The sequence below is a fragment of the Malus sylvestris genome, chromosome 13 (assembly GCF_916048215.2).
Source record: "Malus sylvestris chromosome 13, drMalSylv7.2, whole genome shotgun sequence".
Taxonomy (NCBI): Eukaryota; Viridiplantae; Streptophyta; class Magnoliopsida; order Rosales; family Rosaceae; genus Malus; species Malus sylvestris.
Window position 1 is genome coordinate 26,193,554 of NC_062272.1, and position 24,830 is coordinate 26,218,383.

General features: G+C 39.6%; 1 protein-coding gene across 1 annotated transcript; it reads right to left on the minus strand.

The window, feature by feature from the left end:
- Window positions 1-22,751: 22,751 nt before the first annotated feature.
- On the minus strand, window positions 22,752-24,816 carry LOC126597010 (ribulose bisphosphate carboxylase small subunit, chloroplastic 3-like). Its single transcript, XM_050263762.1, has 4 exons — window positions 24,599-24,816; window positions 23,812-24,457; window positions 23,611-23,742; window positions 22,752-23,190 (listed from the first exon to the last, which is right to left on the minus strand). Exons 2-4 carry the CDS (start codon window positions 23,956-23,958, stop codon window positions 22,924-22,926), a joined length of 546 nt encoding a protein of 181 aa, XP_050119719.1. The 5' UTR covers window positions 23,959-24,457; window positions 24,599-24,816; the 3' UTR covers window positions 22,752-22,923.
- Window positions 24,817-24,830: the final 14 nt, after the last annotated feature.

The following is a 24,830-nucleotide window of genomic DNA, read 5'->3' on the forward strand; positions in this document are numbered from 1 at the left end:
GCTTATGTTTCCCAACGATTGGAACTATAATAAATAAACCATCTTAATCATGATTTAGAACCAACAGTTATCATCTTTACTTGAAAATCAAATGACACTTATCTATGGAGAAACATGTCCAAAATCTTTACCAACCTTAGCCTTCTCAAATGCATCTTCATTTGAAAGGAACTAAATTTCTGATAGCGGATGATGGAAGAACCAAATCAATGTCTACGATTGCACTATCGTATGTTACTTCGATTGTGCAAACGTAATTATTATTTACCGCATCAAAAGACATATCTACCCTTGAATGCTTTCAACCTAATCAAACCTAATTCAATTGGAATTCACGAGTATTGATATGACGTTACTTACAAATCATCAAGAAATCACTCGAGTGGTTATAATCACTTCATGTATCCAAATGGAGATGGGGAAATATCATCATAAGCTCTCGGTACAAGGTATTTTGTACATGTGGATATTATGATGATGTTTCAGTGATTATCGACCAACTGGACAATTCAACTCACTTTCCGTTGGTCCCAGAGAGACAACATTTAAGACCACTTGGTAAAATTCTTCATTCTTAAATTCATTACAATTTCTGGCATTTCGATCAACATCTACTCTGACTATGATTCCATATTCACCTTCTTTTGCTAGAAGGCATTTTAGTCAACCTTGGGTACGTGTCTACCCTATTGGACATCGTATTGCTTATGAACCACACAGACCATCTAAGAGAATCGCTCGAACATTAAAATTTAGTGGTGGCCATTAATTCTGCAATCACCCAACAAATACTTTGCTAAATGAATTTTTACCGTTTTGGTGATTGAATATCCTGGAAGCTATTGTTGTAGCGAGATGTTATGCATTAAATCCAATTACCTTGTATTCTAGAATTGATTAACTTGTTTTGACTCTCAAATTCTTGAGTGTTTGTTTAACCTTTTCAGCGTAGCTTTTCGCTAAACCTGAGAAAAATTCATAATGAATCTGCTTACTAAGGCATGTGTGAATCACAATGTTCGGTTATATGGTCAGCCTATCACTATTGTATTTCATCATGATGAGCGTTTTACTTTCCAGTGTTAGGAAGCCTTCTTGAAGGCAATGAGTACTAAGTTGTTGTCCAGTACCACATTTCACCCTCAGACTAATGGCCAGTCTGAACAAATTATCCGGACCTTAGTGGATAGGTATGATTGTCCGTTCTGCCGTTTTAGCATGGTTATGATAGACACCTATCTTCATTTGAGTCACGCGTAACTATGGTTATTATTTCAGTTTAGGTATGGTACCATCACACCGTACTCTCAGGTGCCAGTCATGTCCTAAATTGCTATAGGCAATTAGGACTCGTATGTGACGTGCATAGCGCCAGTCTTCACATGATTGTTGTACTAGAGCATAAATGATTATAACACCCATTCTTGTTCGTCCCAGAATACCTCTGCATGAACTCATGTGTTAGCATATGTCGACGAGCACCCGATATTACATGTTCATTCATGCAAGATATTGTGGTTACAAGTTGTCATGTTTTAAAGGTGAAATATTGTGATTTTTTTTCGTATTCCTGAATTATTGCCGGTTGCGGTAAATGTTTTCATACTATATGTAGTGTGTGTATATTTGGAAACTATAAACTATACTTGTTTTACGATGAGGGGTTATTACGTTTTCAAAGGGTTTTACAAAGGTTTATTTTTAGGCCCACTCACCCTTGTTTTTTGCCCCTCCAGGTTTTACTAGCAAAGCTTTCGTGACAACAAGGATTTTTGGCAAATCTTGGTATAGGTGATTACCTTCGATGGTATAATTCTCATTCTGCTTTGCTATACTTTACTTATACTCTAACATCACGTGGGAAATGGGTTCATTCCCGCTTACTAGCGCACTCTTACATCTAGGCACTTTTAGGTTTAAATTTACTCACATTTTTCACCTCACTACACTATATGGCTTCATCACCTTTCAAGTATCGGCCAACACAACTCGATTTGGAGTCCAGGTGGACATTTTGGGTCGAGATGTGTCAAAAATTGATGTCTCACTTTTAAATATTAATAAAACGTGAATACATGCATTATAATTCAAATGAAATAATAACATCAGGTGGTTGTGTTCGGAGTACACCCAAAAATGAATTATTCGTTATATGAGAGCATAGATTTTAGGTATACATGTCAAAGAAGAAAATAACATACCTATTCATTATTTAATATGTTGAACTGTGTATATATGCAGCTACCTACAGCTACAAGAAACGTAGATGAACTTGTTACGGAAATCCTCTCAATATTTTAGTTGATCGGCTCCCACAAGGACATCCACTAGTTCAGATCTTAAAATTCTTGAGTTCAATTGGAATTCTTGAGTTCAATAGATTATATAAAAACACAAGGGCCAAGCATGGTAAATATAACTAGTCAAACATGGTATAAACATATATTATATATATCATTACAACTAAACATAGGTTAACGGAAAACTTATGAGTTTCGTTTTAGTTAAATTAATGGATTATTTTTTTTTTTTTTGGGTAAGAAATAAAGATCACGGAAAACCTAAGTGATCCTGCAACACCATTGTACAATGCTTTCCCAGTTAGTACATACTGTACAGAAAGGATGGAATTGCATCGGCGATCCACATCGAATGGGTGGCAGCGTCTGAAGGCTTGAAGCCTACTTTAACATTGGTTTTGCAAGCCATGGGACTACTTACGGAGGAACTTATTCAATCGAAAAGATAAACCTTGATCGAAGCAGAATTTAAGACGGGGATGAAGCAGGGGGAATTGACATCTGATCCAAAATATCTACGTACTGGTTTTTACTTCTTATCAGGAAGGTTAGACGTGGATGACACAAACTCAAGTCTGAGGTGCATTTTTGACTGTCATCAATCTAGGGTTTCTGTGCAGTTCAGTTAGCTTTTCAGTTTCATGCCAAATGTTTTCTTCATGCTTCAAGCAACTAGCCGAGTTTTTTCTTCGTATTCGCAGTGAACCAGTGTGGTTTGAGGACCCTCCTGACATAATCGAACTCGTCATTATCCTTGCTTCAATTTAACCATTAAAGTTCGATGTAGAGTGAGTCCCACAACTAATTTCTATTTTTGAAGTACCTAATTCCTTAAAGGTCCTCATATTCCCAGTGAACTATTGCGGTTTGAGAGCCCTCTTGACATAGTCCAATCATGGTTGTCATTGATTCAATTTAATTGTTAATTTAATCATTAAAGTTCGATGTGAAGTGAGTCCCACAACTAATCTCTATTTTTGAAGTACCTGGTTCCTTAAAGGGATTGTATATGTATTTATTTTTTATAAACGAAATACCAGATATGGAATAAGCTAGCATTTAATTAGCAGTAAAATATGTTATAGTGGCATCCATATTTCATTTTGTTGGTTGTTCTTTTTTTCAATACATTTTTAATCTACAATAAAGGGAGCGGGGAGCTTTTGGATTCGAGACATAGTGGGTGTAAACACGAAAATTTTGTATTGAATGAAACAAGAACATATGTACAAAGTAGATTTGTATTGATTTGAATTTGTAGGTTACAATCTCTGTTTACAATTTTCCTCTGATTCAGTCTTCAAATTTGATGTAGATACGTAGGTTGTTGATCCAAGGGTCGTGATGACTGGATCTCGGACGAACGATTGAATGATTGCTTCGAGTTTTGAGCTTGAAACAATGCTTGGATAGTCTTCACCTCTAGGTTTGTGTATGACATGCGGCAAAGGTGATGTTGATGTGGGATTTTGTTGATTCAAGAGTCTTGGCGACTTGATCTTGAAACGAATGTCGTTACAAGTTTTGAGCTTGCAACATAGTCTTGAAGGAATCGGCACAGTTGCTTGTTGATTCTTCAAGGAGTGCTTCAGCTTTGGTCGACAGAAAGCTTCGTCTTTGGTTGTGCATTCTTTGAAGAGAGCTTTGGTAGTGTATTAGTCTTCAAAGATTTGTGCAAAGGTTCTTCTCAATGTGTAATTTTTCAACCCCCAATGTCTGTCTTGGATCCTTGTATTTATAGACTTCCAAAGCCATGCCTTTGGATGGATTTGGCCTTGATTTGTGTCTTGATTCGTCCATGGGAGAATTTAGGCATGTTTTGTGTCTTAATTTCAGCCACCTTCCTCTTATTGGCTGAAATATATAGGCCTTATTGCCTATTTATGAGCAATCTTCAATTCTTGCTAATTTTGTGAAGATGCTTTGGCTTTCTTTTCGATTTTGAGATTTTGGGCCCCTTGCCTATTTTAAGGGGGATTTTCTCCCTTTTGCCAAGGGAATGTTTTACACTTCCTTTGCTTGATTTGTGCCGCATGTCATTGATGACTTGTCCATTTGTGATGAGTCATATGTCACGTGGAGTTTTGTGATGCATCATTTGTATGCTTCAAAATTTACATGTCTACAAATGCCCCCACTTCAAGGCGCGTTGTAGGCATGTGCTTGTCACATGTAGGAAATATGTTTTGAAGTCCTGCAATGTGAATGTTCAAACTCAAGGGTCGTCGAGACTTGATCTTGAATTAGTTTGCTTCTTCAAGGGTCGTAAAGGCTTGATCTTGAATGAAATGAAAATTGTCTTCAAGGGCCGTAGAGGCTTGATCTTGAATGAAATGAATTTTTTCTTTAAGGGCCATAGAGGCTTGATCTTGAAAGAAATTTTATAAATGGATAAATCGGCACATACTTATTGTGCACATTGATTTTCCATAATTTTGACAAAATACATTTGGTGTATTTTGAATTTTTTCCTTGTGGTTGTAGGAAAAAAATGTTTTTCCTTTCTTAGGTAGGAACCTCCTTCAATTTCCTTCAAAATGTTGGAAAGTTTTGGTGATTTCCTTCAAGGTTTTGGAAAGCCTTGATGATTTCCTTCAAGATTTTGGAAAGCTTTGATGATTTCCCTCAAGGTTTTGGAAAGCTTTGATGATTTCCTTCAAGGTTTTGGAAAGGTTTGATGATTGTCCTTCGGTAAGTAGGATGTGCATTTTTCACTTTCCTTTTTCTTTTCCCATGGCAAGGAAGGAGCATTTTTCCTCTCCTCTTTTGATTTTCACGGCAAGGAGGGCAATTTTCTTTCCCTTTTTGTTTTCCGCGGCAAGGAGGGAGTTGTTTCTTTGATATTTTGGAAATTTTAAAGCCCTTTCCTTTTTTTTTTTTTTTTTTTTTTTTTGTTTCCTTTTCTTCTCTTTGCTGATTTTTGGGTGCAAAAACAGCATGCTTTTCTCCTTGTTGGCCAAAACTTACCTTACCATTTTTTGCTTGGAATTTGCTTCCAGCTTTTGGTTGGAATGTGCTTCCTTGTTTTTATTTTCCTTTTTCTATTTGGGTATGTGTTTCCCTTATAGCATCAGGAAGCAATTGACCCTTATTTATAGGATAATTGGGTGCGTATTTTTTTCACAATTCCTTGTCGTGCATTGTCTTTGCTGCTATGTCATGTGTGCTACTGTTGTTACTGCCATGGGCTGCTTGCTTGGAGCTTGTTGTAGTGCATCACATTTTACCACGTGGTGCTATGTAAAAGACTACAATGGCGTTACACTGTGTAGTTCCTTTTGATCACAGTTTTCCCTCAGTGGTGACGTTAGCAATTGACACCTATTTATAGGACAAATGGGTGTGTTTTTTTCACAATTCACATCATTGCCATGTGCTTGCTACTATGCTTTGTCATGGGTTATGATGCTTGCTTGCCGTGGGTTTTGCTTGCTTGGAGCTTGTTGCAGTGCGTCACTTTTATCATGTGGTGCTGTGCAAAAGACTGCAGTGGGTTTGCAGTGTACAGTGCCTTTTGGTCACAGTTTTCCCTTGGTGGTAATATTATCGTGCAGTACAAGAAACTGCTTGCGTAATCGTTGAGGGGTTATGTAGTGCAATTGCGTAGCATTTTGGTTTTCTTTATTGAATGACCATCTATTAGCTACCCTGTTTGCCATCCAGTGTGAGAAACTACTTGCGTAATTGTTGCGGGTTTGCGTAGTGCGATTGCGTAGCATTTTGGTTTTCTTTGCTACTGTAACATGCGTTGAAGGACCATCCTGTAACTGCCCTCTTTTTCGTGCTTTTCAAGCTTTTGTGGCTGATTTCTTTTCGTCATTGTGACTTTGTCATCGTCATCCTTCAATGCTTACGAGGTTTGTCTCACATGTTTTTTGCTTTAACGAAGCAATTTCTTTTCTTACCATCCCACCTTGTGCTTATGTTACCTTGTTTGTTTTGTTGCAACCATGGTATTTTTTAAGTACTTTAAGAGCAATTCCATCACCATTCTTGTGAAGGAAGGCGATTCGTAAGATAAAGGAACGACGTTGAAGCTTTATGCATCGTTGACTGGCCCTAAGGCGTTTGTTCTTCCTTTAAAAGACAACTCGATGCACATCAAGTCGTTGTCTTCAAATGCATCTTGGGAGGTGACAGATTTTAGCTGACCAAACATGAAGAAGGTGTGTATGTTGAGGATTCTTATCTTGAATCCTTCGCTCCATGCTCATGACAATTCACGTCCGTAGTGGAGTTGCTACTTGGAATAGTACTTTGGTGACTATTGGAGAAGCTGTCTTTGTTGAGCTTTATTGGGAGTGGCTTGAAGATGTCTTGAGCCGATCCAAAGATGTACTTACCAACATGGGCTTTTATCACGCTGTGTACGCATCTTTGTTTAGTTATGATCGCCATCCTTTCGTCTTTTGTGCATTCTTTGAGCATTGATGTTCAACGACCAACACACTTCACACAACTTAAGGGGAGATGTCGATTTCACTTTGGGATCTCCACAAGATAAGAGGCTTGCCGATCCAAGGTAAGTTTTACGATGAGGTTGTTCCTAGCGTTGAGGAATTTTCTCATCGTAATAGCCAAAGATTGCATGCGAGTTGCCGCTATTTGTTTTGGGCGTATCACAAGCTTTCCCATGAGGCTCAGAGTAAGTCAGGCATGAAGATTTCTTCATGGATCCGACTTTGGTATTGGGATGCCATGAAGTACAAGAAGCCTTTGAAGAAAAGTGGCTGCAACAAAACCACTAGGCTAAAAAGAGACTCAAACCCGTCAGGTGTCATTGGTTCAACTAGGGGTGAGTATTGTTTCGAACTCATCGAGCACTGAAGATGGTGATGCAATACTTCCCTACCATTATGTGTACAGTTGGTTAAGTGAGTACTTTGGCACTCATTTTTCTTCGTCAACTTTAGACAAGTTAGGGCCTTCTTCGCCAACTTCAATCAAGCTAGAGCCTTTGATGACAAAGTACTCCAGCGTTCTTTCTGTGAAGAGCTTTGATGATTTGTAGGCGCGAGCTTTATTTAGAATATGTGAAGGTTTGAGAATGGACCATCTAGCAAAGGTTGGCTCGGCACATCGAGGCCTCATAGATGATTCACACCTTCATTTCTCATATTTGTCTTATTTTACAAGTTTTGGCTCGGGGTATGCTTCTTTGCAGCAAGGAGACCGATGTATTGTTTAGCTGTATAGTCCTCACTATTTCAGCAGGGAATTTGGTTTTGTCTAACATGTGCTAGGCAAACTGAAGGAAAACGCACAATCAGAATCCTTGCAAGCCGTGTATATGCATTGAGAGTCTTGCACCCGTTCATGAAATAATGCTTCCATCACTTTCCCAGCCAAGAACAAGTTCAAGAGTAATCTACTGACTCATGCTTACGTAGGTTGGTGCTCAAAGGTCCATCGTGAGGACCTGAGGATGGCAAGTGGTGCCAATTCTTCTCATTCAAGCAATGATGCGCCGAAAGAAGGTTGTTCTACGGTTCCTACGCAACTGGCACCTTTTGATTGTGCGAGTGCAGCTCCTTTGCAAGATGGACATGCGGCTTTAACTTCTCAACACCTGTGTTTGTCTTCTCATCATTTGGATGCTTCTGAAGAGGTGGGTGACGAGGTTGACTCGCATAAGGATGACCTTGTTTTACGGCATTGTCAAAAGTTTTGAACAAGCGATTGCTTGAGGGTGGTCTGGATGACAGCAACGTTAATTTCCATCATAAGAATAAGAAAGTGTTTAGACCTCCTTAGTTTGATGGTCGTGTGTCGCTTGAGAAAGATGTATATATTTCCTTCTTTCTTGTGATTTCTTTTGTTTTTTATTGGTTTAGCTTTTTGTTTCTAACACATTTCTTTGTCTTCTTTAGGCTGGGCCTTCTTGTTTTTTTGACTTGGCGAACATGGGCATTCATTCCTTTACGGAGATGCTATTTAGAGGCAATCTACCTACAGAAAAGGAGATTGGGAACCAGCCCGATGCAGAGCTTGTTCCAAATCCACCAAGTTGCCCAAGTTTGCCGTGTGTGGGTAAAGGTATCCAAGAGCCCGCCATGCGTCCAACACCTTTGCCAGCTAGCTCTGAGATTTCTCTTAGAGAGCCAAACCCTAGTGGTACTGAGCAGCTCATCCATCGCATCAGCCTTCGGGCAGCTATGGATATCAAGAGCCACATTGAGAAGAGGATTGCGAAGTGCCCATTGGAGGATCTTGCGTTGCTCAATGAGGACTTATTGAAGCTTGTTTCTGCAATTGACAACCTTAACATTGATTCCTTTATCTTGAGAGTCAAGATTGCCCAACTTATGGCCACCTCGATTGAGTATTCTTCCTTGCATGTTATTTCCTCGAAGAAGTTAAGTCTGGAGGTTAGAGCTCAACAGTTTACGGCAATAGACTTATCAATTGCCCAAGTTCGGTCTTCTCAGCAAGTTGCTTCAGAAGGTTATCAAGATACAAGGACTTCTTTGGCTTCCGTCCAAGCAAGTCTAAAAGCTTTGGCACGTGAGCGAGAGCAATTGGAAACCGAAGCATCACGACTTCAAGGTATTCTCTCGGAGCATGAAGCTACACTTTCTCAGCATCAAGAGTAGGTTTCACACCTAGAGCAAGAGAAAGGCGTGGCCATGGAAATGCCCACCTTGTCTCCCACTGATGTAAAGACTTTGAAGACTTTGAAAGGCCTGCTTGAAGATCGTCGCCGTAGTTTTAAAGACATAACTCTCATGTAGTGTCTTCTAATTTTTATGCTTGAAGCCTTCTTTTTTTTTTCTCATTTTGTAACAAGGCTTTGTAGCCAAATTCTTCCTTTAAAGAAATAAAGTATTCATATTCTTGAATTTTCTCTTTATTCTTCAAAGTGTTTGTGTTTTTGTTAATGATGCGATTGTACTTGAAGTTTTGAAGTTTCAAGTTGCCTACATACCCTCAGTTGAGGAGGGATCAAGTCATGACGTAGTTCAAATGAGTGATGGGTTGCTTTAATGGTTTTGACTGTTTTGATGGTGATTTTTCCATACACAATTTATGCTATTGCGGGCCAGGAGTTTTGGGTGTCGCCTTTCAAGCTTGTGCGGACAAGGAACATTGTTGTTGTGTGCAGTTTAGGCTCGTACAGACGAGGAGCCTTGTTGCTGTGTGCAATTTAGGTTTGTGTAGGCGAAGACCATTGCTTGTTTGGTTGAAGGGTAGTAACGCTTCAAGAATCTGTCATTGATGGGGCCGATATTTAAGTCGTCTTCTGCCATGATTAAGTAGGCGCCATTAGTGTAAACCCTTGTATTACGTAAGGTCCATCCCACTTTGATGTGAACTTGCTTTTTGTCTTGTGAGTTGTGATGATAGGCCTTCGTAATGCCAAGATAAGATCTCCAATTTGGAAAGACCTTGGGTGATGTGGTATAAACTAACACACAAATTAAACCCTATTAATATGGTTGTAGTACGCGTAAGTAGGGATCGTTCTAGGCCGGGGATTAGTTAAGGTTGCTAATCAACACAAATTAAACTTAAAAACTGAAAACGTAAAGTCCATCCCACTTTGATGTGAACTTGCTTTTTGTCTTGTGAGTTGTGATGATAGGCCTTCGTAATGCCAAGATAAGATCTCCAGTTTGGAAAGACCTTGGGTGATGTGGTATAAACTAACACACAAATTAAACCCTATTAAGATGATTGTAGTACGCGTAAGTAGGGATCGTTCTAGGCCGGAGATTAGTTAGGGTTGCTAATCAACACAAATTAAATTGAAAAACTGAAAACTAGACTCAAACAACTCAAAACAAGCTAAACTGACTCAAATAACACAAAACTAAGTTAAATTGACTCAAAACAAGAACTAGAGGGTGATATGGATGAAAATTAAACTAAAAAGACTCAGAATACTAGATGGGGGTTGTTTTGACGAATTTAAAGTAAACCTAAGTACTTGCAGAAACAAACTAAATGTACTACGAAATTGGATATTTTTAGGGGTGTAAGGCTAGCTAGAGGATCCTTCTCCACACATGACACATATGCATACAAATCGATTTCCAATTATTATTCCTATAAACCATGAATGACAATGCCCCAAATTAATCGTGAGAAGCACAAATTAACTTTTAGATTTTCCTAAATTCATTGAATTGGACTCAACGACGCAACCAAATTATTCTTATCAAGTTCCCTATATGAACAGCATGATAGAGATACATATCAAAGATCATTAAGTTCTATGAAAATCATAAGAATTAACAAGGCATTCGTAACTATGAACTGCATGATACTCCTGCCAAGAATTTACTTAACAAAATCATGACTAGTGACTTTTACTACTTGTGAATATAAGTTCATAACTATTAGGTGAAAATCCCTTATATTCTAGCATCAAATTCATGCATGCAAACTAAGTATGCATCCTCAATCAACACACAAGAACAAGTTCTCCATAAAATAGATAAGTAAATTGCATTCACGATTTATGAAACAATAACTGGATGTAATCAATTCATATCACATATATGTTCATGGCTTTGAATTCTCCTCTAGCTAAAACGAATTTAGTTCCTCATGTTCATCATAATTGAAAACCAAATTAAACTAAACATTGGACTAAAACTAAGGATAGAAAGAACCCAGAAATGCTCCAGCACTCCAATGGTAGATTTGACACAATCCTTGGCTGCAGGGTCACGGCACAAGTCCTTCTTCTCCTTACAAGCACGGCACAAGCCTCTAAAACTCTCAGAAACCTGCGGCACTCTTTTTATTTTTCTCCCTGAATTTCTCTCTTGTGTGTGTTGCGAAATTGTGGTTAGAGATGTGTATTTATAGGGCTAGGGTTGGCACAAAGGTTGTAAAGGAGAAGGATTTAGCATGACAGATTCCTAGGGGGAAATGGATAGGGAGTTCGGCACAAATCTTCTAGAAATGGGGTGTTGTGGCAGGTTTCTAGAAGGAAGGGGATAAGAGGGTGCGGCACCAATTTAGGGCAGAGGATAGGGCTTCTAAAACCAGATATTTAGGTGCTTTAATGTGAAATTAATTCCCCCTTGCAACTAGAATTAAGGTAGGATAAGATAAGATAAGATAAGGTTAGTTTGGATAAGATAAGGTTGGATAATGTTCCTTCCTTTTAGCTAATTCCTTATCTTCTTTGTCTTGACTTTATTTTCTTCATCTCTTTAACATATTCCTAGCCTCTTGAACTTCAAAAACGTCCATCCACCTTGCTCCATTCATGTGTTATCCATTCTTGGCCCAAAACTGCTCCAAAATGCTCCAAATTGCACTTTCTTGCCAACTTTGTCATTTGAACCTAAAAACACACAAAAATAACTTTTAACACTCTAATAAGTAGAAATTAGCTATGAAAATGCAAGAAAACAAGCTAACTAAGTAGCATAAATATGTTTCTATCATTGGGCAGACATTCATATTGAATGTCTTGGATAACCGTGCTTGGTAGCATTCCAAGTGTTGTTGAGCTTCGAGCCTCCTTTCATCGAGTGCTTCCAACTCTTGAAGTCATAGCTTTGCGTTTTCCTCTTCAGTCAAGCCTTCTTGTATAGCTATCCTTAGTGAGGGGATTTGACTTTCGAGCGGTAGAACAACTTCCACGCCATACACGAGAAAATAAGGCGTAGCCTAGGTAAGAGTCCTATGTGTTGTCCTATGTGCCCAAAGTACTTCACTTATTTTTTCATGCCAGTCTCTCTTTGTTCGGCCAATTACCTTCTTCAGGAGGTTGCACAGCGTTTTGTTGAATGCTTGTGCAAGATCATTGGCCGGAGCATGATACATGGAAGACTAGTGCTGCTTGAACTTGTATTTCTCGCAAAGCTCGTCCATGAGTCGGTTGGAGAACTATTTTCTGTTGTCAATGATGATGTAGCAAGGCACACCATATCGATAAATGATATGCTCTTTGATGAAACAGACGACAGTTTCCTTCTTGACTTCCCTTAGGGGTACGACTTCAGCCCACTTGGAGAAGTAGTCTATAGCGGCTAGGATGTAGGCTTCTCCGGCAGATGATTTTGGTACAATTGGTCATACGACGTCCAATCCCCATGCATCAAACAACCATGAGGCAATTGTAAGGTGTAAAGGCTCAAGTGGTTGATGTATGAAGTTGGCATGGAATTGGTAGGCATGGCACCTTTTGGCGTATTCCAGGCAATCATTCTTTTGAGCTGGAAATGTAACTTTGGTCCAAAATGATATGCTCCGCATACGCCTGAGTGTGCTTCTTCCATGGCTTGATTGGCCTCTTCCTCACCTAGGCATCATAAAAGTACTCATTCAAAAGAGCGTCAGTAGAGTGTTCTTTTATAGTAAAGGAAGTGAGATGCTCGTCAATGTATTTCATAGCAGTGTTTAGGATCGTCCGGAAGCTTTCCATGCTCCAAGTAGTCAATCAGTGTCTGTCTCCACTCTTCAACATCGACTGGAAGTACTAAGATGATGTTTGTGTCATCTAGTAGTATTTCAATGACGAGTGGGATCACCCATCTTTGGCAAACAGACATGTCTGCAGCTTTGTCTTCTTCTAACGCCATACTTGAGGCTAAGTTAGCGAGAGCGTCCGCCATTTGATTTTCTTTTCTTGGCACATGTTATAGCATCACAGCCTTGAACTTTTGTAGCAGTTGAGTTGCTAGCCGAAAGTATGGGACAAGATCATCTTTCTTCAATTCATATTCAATCAAGAGTTTATTGATTATGAGTTTGGAGTTTCCATACACTTCTAGTGTTGTGATTTCCATATCAATCTCCATTTGGAGTCTAATAATCAGTGCTTGGTACTTAACAACATTGTTGGAGCATAGCTTGCTTAGTTGGAAGGAATAGGGTAGTACTTGTCTTTGTGGCAACATGAATACTACTCGTCTCTACACCGTCCGTTCGTGCGAATTCGTCAAAGAACATTGTCCATGTCAAGAAGATGTCTATGTAAAACACCTCCCCGTCAGGCACATTGCTCGAGATTTTACAATCAATTGGGATTGGGTGATCGGCAAGGATGTCTGCTAGTGCTTGTCCCTTGACAGCTTTAGCTGAGACATAAATGATCTCGTGTTGGTTCAGAAGCAATGCCCATTTAGCTAGTCGCCTGTCAAAATCGGTTTAGACATAATGTACTTGACCAGGTCGGCTTTAGCAACCAAGTGAATCGTGTAAGCATGCATGTAGTGTCTTTGCTTTGGACGGCAAAGACTAAGTCGAGTCACATCTTTTCGATTGGTGAGTAGTTGAGCTCAGCACCAGTGAGGGTTCTACTTAGGTAGTAGAGTGCTCTTTCCTTTTGGTATTTTCTTGTGCCAAGAGTGCCCCAATGGAACCTTCTTATGCAACAATGTATAGGATGAGCGACTTTCCAAGCACAGGAGCTCCTAAGACAGGTGGGCTTGCCACGTACCATTTTATGCCCTCGAAGGCATTGCGGTAAGCGTCATCCCATATGAATAGAGCGTCCAGCAAGGTTGGAGATGAAGTGTCTGATGAAGGCAAGTCATCCTTGTAGACTTTTCAGCTCGTGTAGGTTCCTTGGCTCAGGCATGCTTTGAATGGCCTTGATCTTTGACTGGTCCACTTCAATGCCACAGTGCTTGACAATGAAGTTGAGGAACTTCCCAGAAGTGACGCCAAATGCACACTTTAATGAGTTCATTTTGAGGTTGTAGTTCATAGTTTGTCGAACACCATTCGTAAATCCTTCAAGTGATCGGATCTCTTCTTGGTCTTGACAACTACATCGTCTACATAACATTCTATGGTTTTGTGTAACACGTCGTTGAAGATCTTCTGCATTGCATGTTGATATGTAGCCCCAACATTTTTCAAGCCAAAGGGCATTACCTTGTAGCAGTAGATACCTTTTGAATTACAAAAGGCTATTAGTTCCTCGTCTTCGGGAGCCATACAGATTTGATTATATCCAGAAGAGCCATCCATAAATGAGAGCGCCTCGTGGCCAGTGGTCGTGTTCACCATGATTTTAATGATTGGCAAAGGAAAGTCATCCTTCGAGGAAGCATCATTGAGGTCTCGGAAGTCTACGCAAACACGTATTTGTCCAAATGAAGCATGTTTCAATTAGCTTGTAAATCTTTGTCTTAACTTGCAGGATGAGCTCAGATCGATAGCATTTTTTAGTTTGCTTTATCGGCCACATTCCGAGGTTGACTATAAGATGATGCAGGCAATGGTAGGGTCAAGGTTGGGCATTTCTTTGTAGGTCTAATCAAAGACATCTTTATACTCCAATAGCAGTTGGTAGTACTCCTAGATCTCGTCCGCACTTAGTAGTGCACTTACGAAGATAGGCTTCGGTTCCTAGCTTGTGCCTAAGTTGAGCTCCTTGAGATCATCAACCGTGGCTTGCCCCCTATCCTCGAGCTGTGGTGATGCAGCAGTGACGTCCTCCTCGGGCATTTCATCTTGTTTGTCTTCTTGGATCGTGATGTGGAAGACGTCTTGGACCTCTTCTTCAGTATTATCCTCTTAGGGTTGTTGGCATGAAGATTGGCTAGTATGGATGATAGTGTGCCTCCTTACCTTCAGTGGTCCTTTTGTGTTAACCTCCAAGGTTGCTTGGCGTTTCATCCTTGAAGGAATCGAGCTTCGAACGTCATCCTTTTCTGCTAGACTGTCAAGCTTTTCTTCTTTTGGCATTGTCTTCCTCTTTCTAGAAGGCTTTTTGGTTTCTTCAAGTCTTTCCAAGGCCGACCATCTCGGAGGATAGCTAGACGTGTTGCTTTGTTTCTTGGGTTTTGATAACCTTTCAAAAATAGAGCTTTGGGGTGTTGGCGTGTTACGCCTTTTGAAGATAAAAGTTTAGTCTTAACCATCAATGCGATCAAGTGTCGAAATTCTGAGTTTTGAACAATTCAGCCTATCGAAGACTGAAGTTCGATGGGTGGGTTTAGGCTCCTCTTAATCTTGTTCAATGCTCAAACTGATGTGTTGAGCGCTAGCGTTTTTCGCTTTTCTTGAAATATTTACGGGTGTTTTTGGTGTGAAGCCAAGTCCAGCTTTGTTGTTGTCAACTCCGTGACCATGCTCCTTCAACATCTTTTGAGTCTCAGTGAGGTCACATTATTTGTTGTTAACGGTGTTTGCATTCTTCTTTCCAAGATTTGAAAAGGAGGCGAAATCGTACCCAGCCTTTGACATGAGTTTATAAGCGTTTGGGTTGAAACCTTCTTCGATCCTCTTAGTTGGAAGAGAGCTTGGTTCTACCCTCTTTGGTAGGGGTTTTACGAAACCTTGTGGTGGTTTTGAAACTTTAGTGTTGCCTAGCTGTGTCAGAGGTAAAACTGCATTTGTCTTGAGCAGCTTTACATCGTCCTTGTGCAATTGTGTGTCGGCTTTGCTTGTTCCAGTTTCGAATGGGGATTGCCCATTCTTTCTTCTCGACATGGGGATGTATCAAAAGATAGGTTTGTGTGATCCTTTTGAGGGCGTCACACTCCCTTTGGTTGTTGTGGGTTTGGCAAGCTCATTATCATCTTTGTTTGAAGATAGCACGGCTTCCCATTCTTACTTCTTGGGCACAACTTGCCACTCCTGCTTTTTTGGTGCAGCTTTGCCTATGGATTTGATCTCCTTTGGAAGAGTTTCGGGCACCATTTCTTCATCCATGTAGAACTTGGCGTCCATGAAGTGTGATTCAGCTTCGATGAATGGCTTGGTGTTGCCTTGTATCACCTTCACTCCTTCTCGATAGAATTTTAAGCATTGGTGGAGGGTGGACGGCACTACTCCATTTTCGTAGATCCAAGGCCTTCCTCAAAAGTTCTTGCATCAATTACTTGAAATAGCATGCTTGACTTGAGTTCGCCAATGTTCATCTCTACTTGAATCATACCCATTGCTCTTTGTCCTCCTTGGTTAAAACCTTGGATTAGGAGGCGGCTTCGGGATAGTTCATCCACCTTAATGCTGATTGCAATCATTGTCGATTTTGGCATGATGGTTATGGCCGATCCACCATCCACAAGCATGCGGTTAACTTTGTGCTCCCTCATGTACCCAGAGACGAAAAGGGGATGGTTGTGAGGCTTTGATCCCAGCAGCAAGTGTTCGTCAGTGAAGTTGATTGCATCATGGGCGGCACAACATATGGCATGCTCATGTGGCCGAAGTTTCAAGCCTTCGTCCTTTCTTTCTTGCACTTCGTGGTCGTCGAGACTTGCCAAGACCACTACTAGTGCTTTTCGAATCTAATTGGGCAATAGTAGTGCTTCCTCAATGCTCAAGTATGTTGGCAACCCTTCTTTGGGCGTGAGGGTTTTCTCTTCCTCGATGGCGATAGCTTTGCCTTTTGAGGGCTCTTTTATCTCTATTTCAACCATATGACAGGCAACGGTAGTGCACTATTGGAAGAAATCCTTCGAGAAGTACTCGTGCAAAGAGACAGGAATATGTGGCTCTTGCTCCATAGGCTCCCCAATGTACGTTGGCTTAACAACTCTTACTTTTCTTTTGGGTTTACTATTGTTGCGACTGTGGTGCTTTCTCTTTTGCTCTACCTTTGGCCATGTGGCTTGTGGTCTTGGCTACCTTGTCCTTTTGTAGGTTACCAACGTCCACCCTTCTTCGTCGTCGGTAGGTGCATCTTGGTCATTTTCCCCTAGGGATGGTTGTGCAGAAGGTACCGTGCAACTTGAGCATGGACGGGAGTGGGCATGCGTCACTTGGAAAGGCACGGGATCAAATTATCCAAACACAATTGTAGTAGTGTAAGTTACGGTCGTGTCTTCAAGGTTAAGCTCAATTTGCCCTTGTTATGCCAACTTTATGATGAGCTCCTTGAGGACGAAGCACTTACCAACTGGATGACTCATGATACGATGGTATTTGCAGTACCTAGGATCGTTAATGCAATTCATCTCTTCGGAGAGCTTGCATTCAAGCAGCTCGATTACTTTCTTCTCCAACAAGTTGTCTAGCATTGCGACCACGTCAGAGTCTGGAAAAGGGTACGTCTTCTACTCTAGTTCCCTCAAGGTGTTTTTGTACCTATCTTGGGTGCGAGAAGGCTCACCTCTCTTTATCTCCTTTGTTTTGTTCTTGGAAGAGATCTTGACGGGCACGGAAGAGGTCTTGATGGAAGTAGTGTTGAAGGTAAAGGCTTCATTTACGGGCTTTTTCCCAGTCTTGTTTACCTTTGGGGTGAACATCTTATCTTTCTTGAAGTCGGTGATCAGCTCCTTCTACCCATGATTGGCAATACTCAGCTCCATGTCATGGGAACGAGTTGCCAACTCCTCAAACGTTCTCGGTTTTATGCCTTTGAGAATGTAATGTAACCCCTAATGTATGCCTTGAACACACATCTTAATGGTAGAGGTTTCAGAAAGCCGATCTTTGCAATCCAGACTCAAACGCCATCTATTGATGTAGTCGACGACAGGTTCGTCCTTCCACTGCTTTATACTTGTCAGCTCCAGCATGCTTACGGTACGGCGAGTATTGTAGAAGCGGTTGAGGAATTCCCTTTCAAACTAATCACAGCTGTTGAGATATTCAAGCTCGAGGTCAGTGTACCAGTCAAAGGTGTTACCTTTCAGTGAGCGCATAAATTGCTTGACGAGGTAGTCTTCCTCCGTCCTAGCGTTGTTGCAAGTTTTGATGAAATGGGCAATATGTTGTTTAGGATTAGCCTTTCCATCGAATTACATGAATTTTGGCGGCTGATAACCCCTTAGCATCCTCAAGGCATCAATCTTCTTAGAGTAAAGCTTTGAATACAGCACGGAGTCATGTGAGGTCCCTTCGTATTGCACCTTAATGGTGCTAGTGATCATCTCTTGCAGCTGCTAGATAGAGAAAGACTTCATGAGCATCATTGTTTGGTCCAACTTCTCCTCGGCTTTTTCTATCAGAGGCTCCTCATCTTCGTCAGTTTCCTTTTTTTTTTTATAAGTCAACCCTTAGGTGGTGGTCAGCTTTTTCGTCATGCTGCACCTCCAATCGATTAACGAGTGTGGCAATTTGCAAATCATTTTCCTCCACGATCCTTATTAGCCTTGTAATTGCTTCATTCATTTGAGTCAACTGCTTCTCGATGGAAGTTGCACCAGTAGTCATGACTTGCATGGCTACGGGATACGGGTTGCTGCTTGAGTCGGCATCAGAAGTCAATGACTCAGAGTACCTCCTTGGGCTTTCTTCCCTTGGCGCCCTTAGCAAGGCCAGGGTGATCACGGGCTCGTGCCTCGGGTACTCTTGCTCCTTCTGCATAGTTGATGTAAAGGTGGAAGGCACGGCAGAAAGAGCTCTTGTTTTTCTTTGGGTTGTGACACCCAAAGTGCCACCACTTACGGCAAGGATGTTCTTGTTCTTCACGTTGGTTGCGGGAACAACTTGATCATTTCTTGATGCCATGTATGTTTCTTGTGGATTTGAAGACAAAGATGAGAGGCTGAGAGGTCCTACTGGGCGTGCCAAATTTGTAAACACGAAAATTCTGTACTAAATGAAACGAGAACACGTGTACGAGGTAGATTTGTATTGATTTGAATTTGTAGGTTACAATCTCTGTTTACAATTTTCCTCTGATTCAGTCTTCAAATTTGATGTAGATGTGTAGGTTGCTGATCCAAGAGTCACGATGACTTGATCTCGGATGAACAATTGAACGATAGCTTCGAGTTTTGAGCTTGAAACAATGATTGGATAGTCTTCACCTCTAGGTTTGCATATGACCTACGGCAAAGGTGATGTTGATGTGGGATTTTTTTATTCAAGGGTCTTGGCGACTTGATCCTGAATCGAACAGCGTTACAAGTTTTGAGCTTGCAACAAAGTCTTGAAGACATCGGCACAGGTGCTTGTTGATTCTTCAAGGAGTGCTTGGGCTTTGGTAAATAGAAAACTTTGGCTTTGGTTGTACATTCTTCGAAGAGAGCTTTGGCAATGTATTAGTCTTCAAAGATTTGTGTAGAGGTTCTTCTCAATGTGTAATTTTTCGACCCTCAATGTGTGTCATGGATCCTTGTATTTATAGACTTCCAAAGTCATGCTTTTAGATGGATTTGGCCTTGATTTGTGTCTTGATTCGTCCATGGGAGGATTTAAGCATGTTTTGTGTCATAATTTCAGCCACCTTCCTCATATTGGCCGAAATTTATAGGCCTTGTTACCCATTTGTGAGCAATTTTCAATTCTTAGTTATTTTGTGAAAATGCTTGGCTTTCTTTCCAATTTTGAGAGATTTTTGGCCCCTTTCCGATTTTAAGGGGGATTTTCTCCATTTTGCCGAATTTTGGGAATGTTTTACACTTCCTTTGCTTGATTTGTGCCACATGTCATTGATGACTTGTTCATTTATGATGAGTCATATGCCACATGGAGCTTTGGGATGCATCATTTGTATGAAACGAAATTTACATGTCTACAATGGGATGAAGTGAAAAACGTCTCTAGCAAAGCAATTTATCATAGTAGATAAATATGTTACAGTGGCATCTTGATTTCATTTTGTCCATTTTTTTTCCCACATTTCTAATCTACAGTAAAGGCAGCAGGGAGCTTTTGGACTCGAGACATAGTGGGATGAAGAAAAAAATGTCTCTACCAAAGCAATCTATCACTTATTATTAGACCATGGCCAATGGAAATGTCAAATTATTAGAGCAAATTACAATTGATATTTGATGTGACAATCTAAAGTCTTATGTCAAATTTTATGTTTCTCTAACCGATTTGTCAAATATTATTATTTTTTATTTAGGTAGAGCTTTAAATGGTTTTATTTATAAAAAAATAAAAATAAAATAAATTGTTGAAACAAAATTTTAGGGACCTTTATATAGAGAGACAAAAACTTACACTATATTTCAAGGAACTCCACTAGTTTTTAAACATGTCAATGAGAGATAAAAATATAAAAACAACTAAAACCCAGCCCCAAAACATGGAAACAATGTTTTAAAGTACCAGCCATACCCCTAAGGCTCTAGGGCTATTAATAGAAATTAACCCTCACAACTTCAATAAAATTAATGTGTCATAAACTCAACTCATCCTCGACTACTTCTGCAGAATCAGTTTTGAAACTATATGTAGAATCAATTTTTATCATTTACTTCTATAATTAGTTCAATCAGTCCATGACCATTTTTACAGAATCAGTTCAACCCGTCTATGACCATTTTTGCATAATCAATTCAACCCGTCTTTGATCATTTTTGCATAATTAGTTCGATCTGTTCTTGACCATTTTTGTAGCATCAGTTTAATCAGTCCTGGACCATTTTTGCAGAATCATTTCAACCCATCCTCATTATTTTTGCATAATCAGTTTACCCGTCTTCAACCATTTTTGCAGAATCAGTTCAACCCGTCCTCGACCATTTTTTGCATAATCGGTTCAAACATATGCAGAAGCAATTTTGGTATTATGCTTTTTAGTGCAACCAATTTGTAAATACATACTTACATTCAATGTAGTTGATTACTTCAACTATCCTCACAAACTAATTGTGCAGTCATAGAACGGATGCTCAGAGATTGTGTGACCATTTCATTCTAAGTAACTACAAGTCTACTCTGCCCAAGCATAAACCCACGATCCAAAACTGAGGTGGGTTGAATTTTGAAGCCAAATTTCAATAGTGAAAATATTTCATAAAAAATTAAAATTAAAAATCACAATTAACAGCCAACAACTAACAACATTCAAAATTGCAACATGCCAATCAGCTACATGGGACAAGAACAGAGAAGGAAATGAGTAATAAAGAGCTGGCCACCAAAGCAGCACTCACAAATCGATCAAAACTCCCAAATTTCAAAAACCCCAATTTAAGAAAATTCACTGTGATTAATGATTAAACAAAATTAATCATTTTGTAATACCCAGAATTGCCCAAGGCACAAATGATTAATGTTATATCAGGACGAAAAGCAAGAAAGACTCAGAAGAGAAATGGGGATAAAGAGGGTTAGAGAAGAGTTGCTGCAACAGCAAGCCAAACAAAGGGAGACTCAAGCATGGCTAGACTCATATTTATCTTCTTATACCCTTGTATTCGATTATTTCCTCTATTTTTTATTTTGTTTGAGTATTGCTCTCTTGAACACAGTCACAATCCTGGAATAATTTAAATTGGCATTCACATAATAGCTAAGTTCTGACTTATTGATGACTTTATATAAGCTTTTGAAAATCACATGTCCTGTTTTTCAATGTTTAGCAACACTTTGAAATGTTGATCACTATATACCGAGGCACGGTCAGAAATGCATTATCTAAACATTGTTCATATAAAAAATTATAAAAAGAATAATCAAAAGGACCATTCCTTTTTATATACCCATTAGTTAATCAAAAATCCCCAAATCTCAGAAACCCAATCACCTATGAGGAATTTTTATATACAGATGGAAAGGAGTATGGCTGCGTGAGCATGGTGTTTGATGAATGTTTATGTTGTTTTGTGAGGTATTAGCTTTTGGGTTTAGGTGGAAAATGTAGGTTAGAATCTGAATGATTGTGATGTTAACACCTATGTTAATAGAGGGTATTTTTGTAACTTAAAAAAATAGTCAACGATGTCATATTTTACATGTATTAATTTTTCTAACGGAGGACATGACACAAATGAGCGCAATGGTGTTCTAGGATTCATATAGCCGACCCCACTTAGTGGGAAAAGGCTTTGTTGTTGTTGTTGTTATTGAAATGTTTAAAAGTGTTGTCTCCATATACAATTAAGTATTAAAAGTATACTTTGTGTAATTTTCCAAAATTTTATTGGTTGAAATGTTAGTGAAATAAGAGACCCATCATTAAACTAATTAAAAATAAATTTGACATTGATGTCAAATTTGACTTCTAAACACAAAGGCTTCCAATCTAGTCAACAAATAACACTTCAGCTAGAATGATTTTTTATATCAAATATGCACAATCGTATCTCCACTTCGAATTTGATATCCGTTTTGAAGATTTTCTTAGAAGTTTTGATTTATATGTTATAAATTATCCCATGAATGACAATTGTTCATTCAAATAAAAAATGCAGATATAACCAAATTAGTGGGAATTCTAATCCCTTGGTCCCACCAAAACTAAGAAAAGCTAAAAACCATGAAATGAGGATCCTCTCCAAATCCTCTTTGTGAGGATCTTGGAAATCCTCAAACCGTATATATTCATCTTTTATGTTCATCGTATATCGTGCGGTTAATTATCTTCAAGTACTATTCATATTTAATTTTAAATAAAAAATCTTCGAAATCCTCAAATCATGTATGTTCATTGTATATCTTGCGATCAATTATCTTCAAGTACTATTCATATTTAATTTTAAATAGAAGTATTTAAAATAATTTTTAACCACACGATGTACAATAAACGAATATGATTTAAGGATCCTAGGATGCTCACAAAGAGGATCCAGAGAGGATCCTCATACAAAACCATGGGCTGCTGATGTGGATTACATACAAACCAGATAAGAAAAGCTGTTTATTTTAACTCAGTTACTAATTATCTTCCCAAAACAGGGAGCTGCATAAACCATAACCTTCCTTATGCATACATACCACAGAAATTACAGAGGAAAACACCAACGATGTGAAGATGAAAAGTCGATTTTCTCTAAACTTCTATAGACGAATCTTGCCATTAAGCGTCAGCGGTGGTGGTGGTGGCGGCGGCAGCGGCGGTAGCTGTTGGCTTCTGAATGATAAAGGCCATGCACTGACCCTGGTTGACGTTGTCGAATGCCACGCAGCGAATATAAGCATTCGGGTATTCTGTTTTGCACTGCTGGATTTCATTGAGAACGAGCGACGGATCAGTACAACCAAACATGGGCAGCTTCCACAATGTCCAGTATCTCCCATCATAATACCCTGGCATCTGGCTATTCTCCCTGTAGACATACCCAACCTTCCATATTTGCAAAAATCAAATGTTAATGTTATGAGATAAACCCCAAAAGTTGATTGCTTAACTAGCGATCTACCCAGGATTATCATCGAGAAGTTACCCTTGCTAGTCAAATGTATAGTTCAAATATGACTGATCATAATAGTCGAAATACAGCGCATATTTAGTACGTCGGATATGATGCTGGATTGGATTAAATAGTCCAATCTGGTGTTAGTGTCATTCATATTGCACAGCAACCCGATACAACTATTCAATTACTTAATTTTGTCAGATAACATGTTGTACTAAAATCATACGCCATGGAGGTAGAGATGCAAGTTATAGTACATAGTTTAATGCACAGAAGAGAAGTTGAAATCTGATTTATTTGTTTGTTAAGAACAAAGAAGAGCATCTAAACTTTGTAAATCAACTAACCTCATCGAATTCGAGGCAAGGGATCCATCCCTTCTTGAGCATGTAGTCAATCTCCTTCGCAATAGAATCATCAGAGAGTGGTGGTAGGTACGAGAGGGTCTCGAACTTCTTGTTGTTGATTGGATTCCATACCTGTAAAATTCCGCAAACCGAGGATGAGAATCTTGGGTACTTGGGATATAACTTGTTAGATTCCCTTACCTTCATGCAGAGAGTTCTTGATCCATTGGAGACGGTTTTCTTGGCCCATCCAATAGAATCGTTCACCGGAAAAAGTTTCCAAGGGTTGGCTTTCAAGCCAGCATAACCGGATGCACCAACCGGAGCATTAAAGATCGCAGCAGACATCTTCGAACTTGATGTCCAACAGGATGACTGATCAAAAGTATAGTAAACCAACACAACCACAAGGTGAAGGACTATTTGTAAAGGTGGTGGAATTGGTAGGAGAAAAGAACAAAAAGATGCAGTTTTGGTGGTTTGCAAGGCTGATGATGTAGGGTTTGCTGAGAGAGAGAGAGAGAGAGAGAGAGAGTGAGTGAGAGTGAGAGTGAGAGTGGTATTGAAAAAACGGTGGGTACCAGATGTTGTAGAGTTTCATAAGCCAATCAAAATCCACTTGGCATGGTGACAAAGTCTTGGGCCCCACCAAATTCATGGTGCCACTTGGGAGTCTCTCATAGCCAGTTTTGCAGACATCAGAGAAACCGTGGGAATTAAATATTAGGAAGATGTACGACTCATTTCTGCAACTGCCTTTTCATGGATGTGGAGGAAACTTTAAAATAGCTGAATGGGAACACAGGAATTTCAACAACCTTTCTTCGCTGCGAACGCAAGCTGAATTCTACAAAACAGGCAAGGCATGGTGATTCAGTAGAGAATATGAGAAAAATCAGCACTTTGATGGACAATATCATTCCGTAATCTACTATTACAGGCGATGTTTTTAAATTAAATTTCGGAGGCGAAAAACTTAGAGACACACCAAAGGAGGCAGGTGCCTGAGCTAAATACAACAGCATATCACTCGCATGCTTGAGTTATGTTTGCCTGCCAGAACTCAACTCAGCTAGGCTGTAATATTCAACGTAAAGATTGTAGCTAGATGCGTCTTTGAAAAGACAGGATTGACTTGCCTGCGGATTGGTCCTTCCATTTCCAAGATAATGATTTCTTTTAAAGTAACGATGCGTCGCTAGCAATGGAAAAACTTTCAA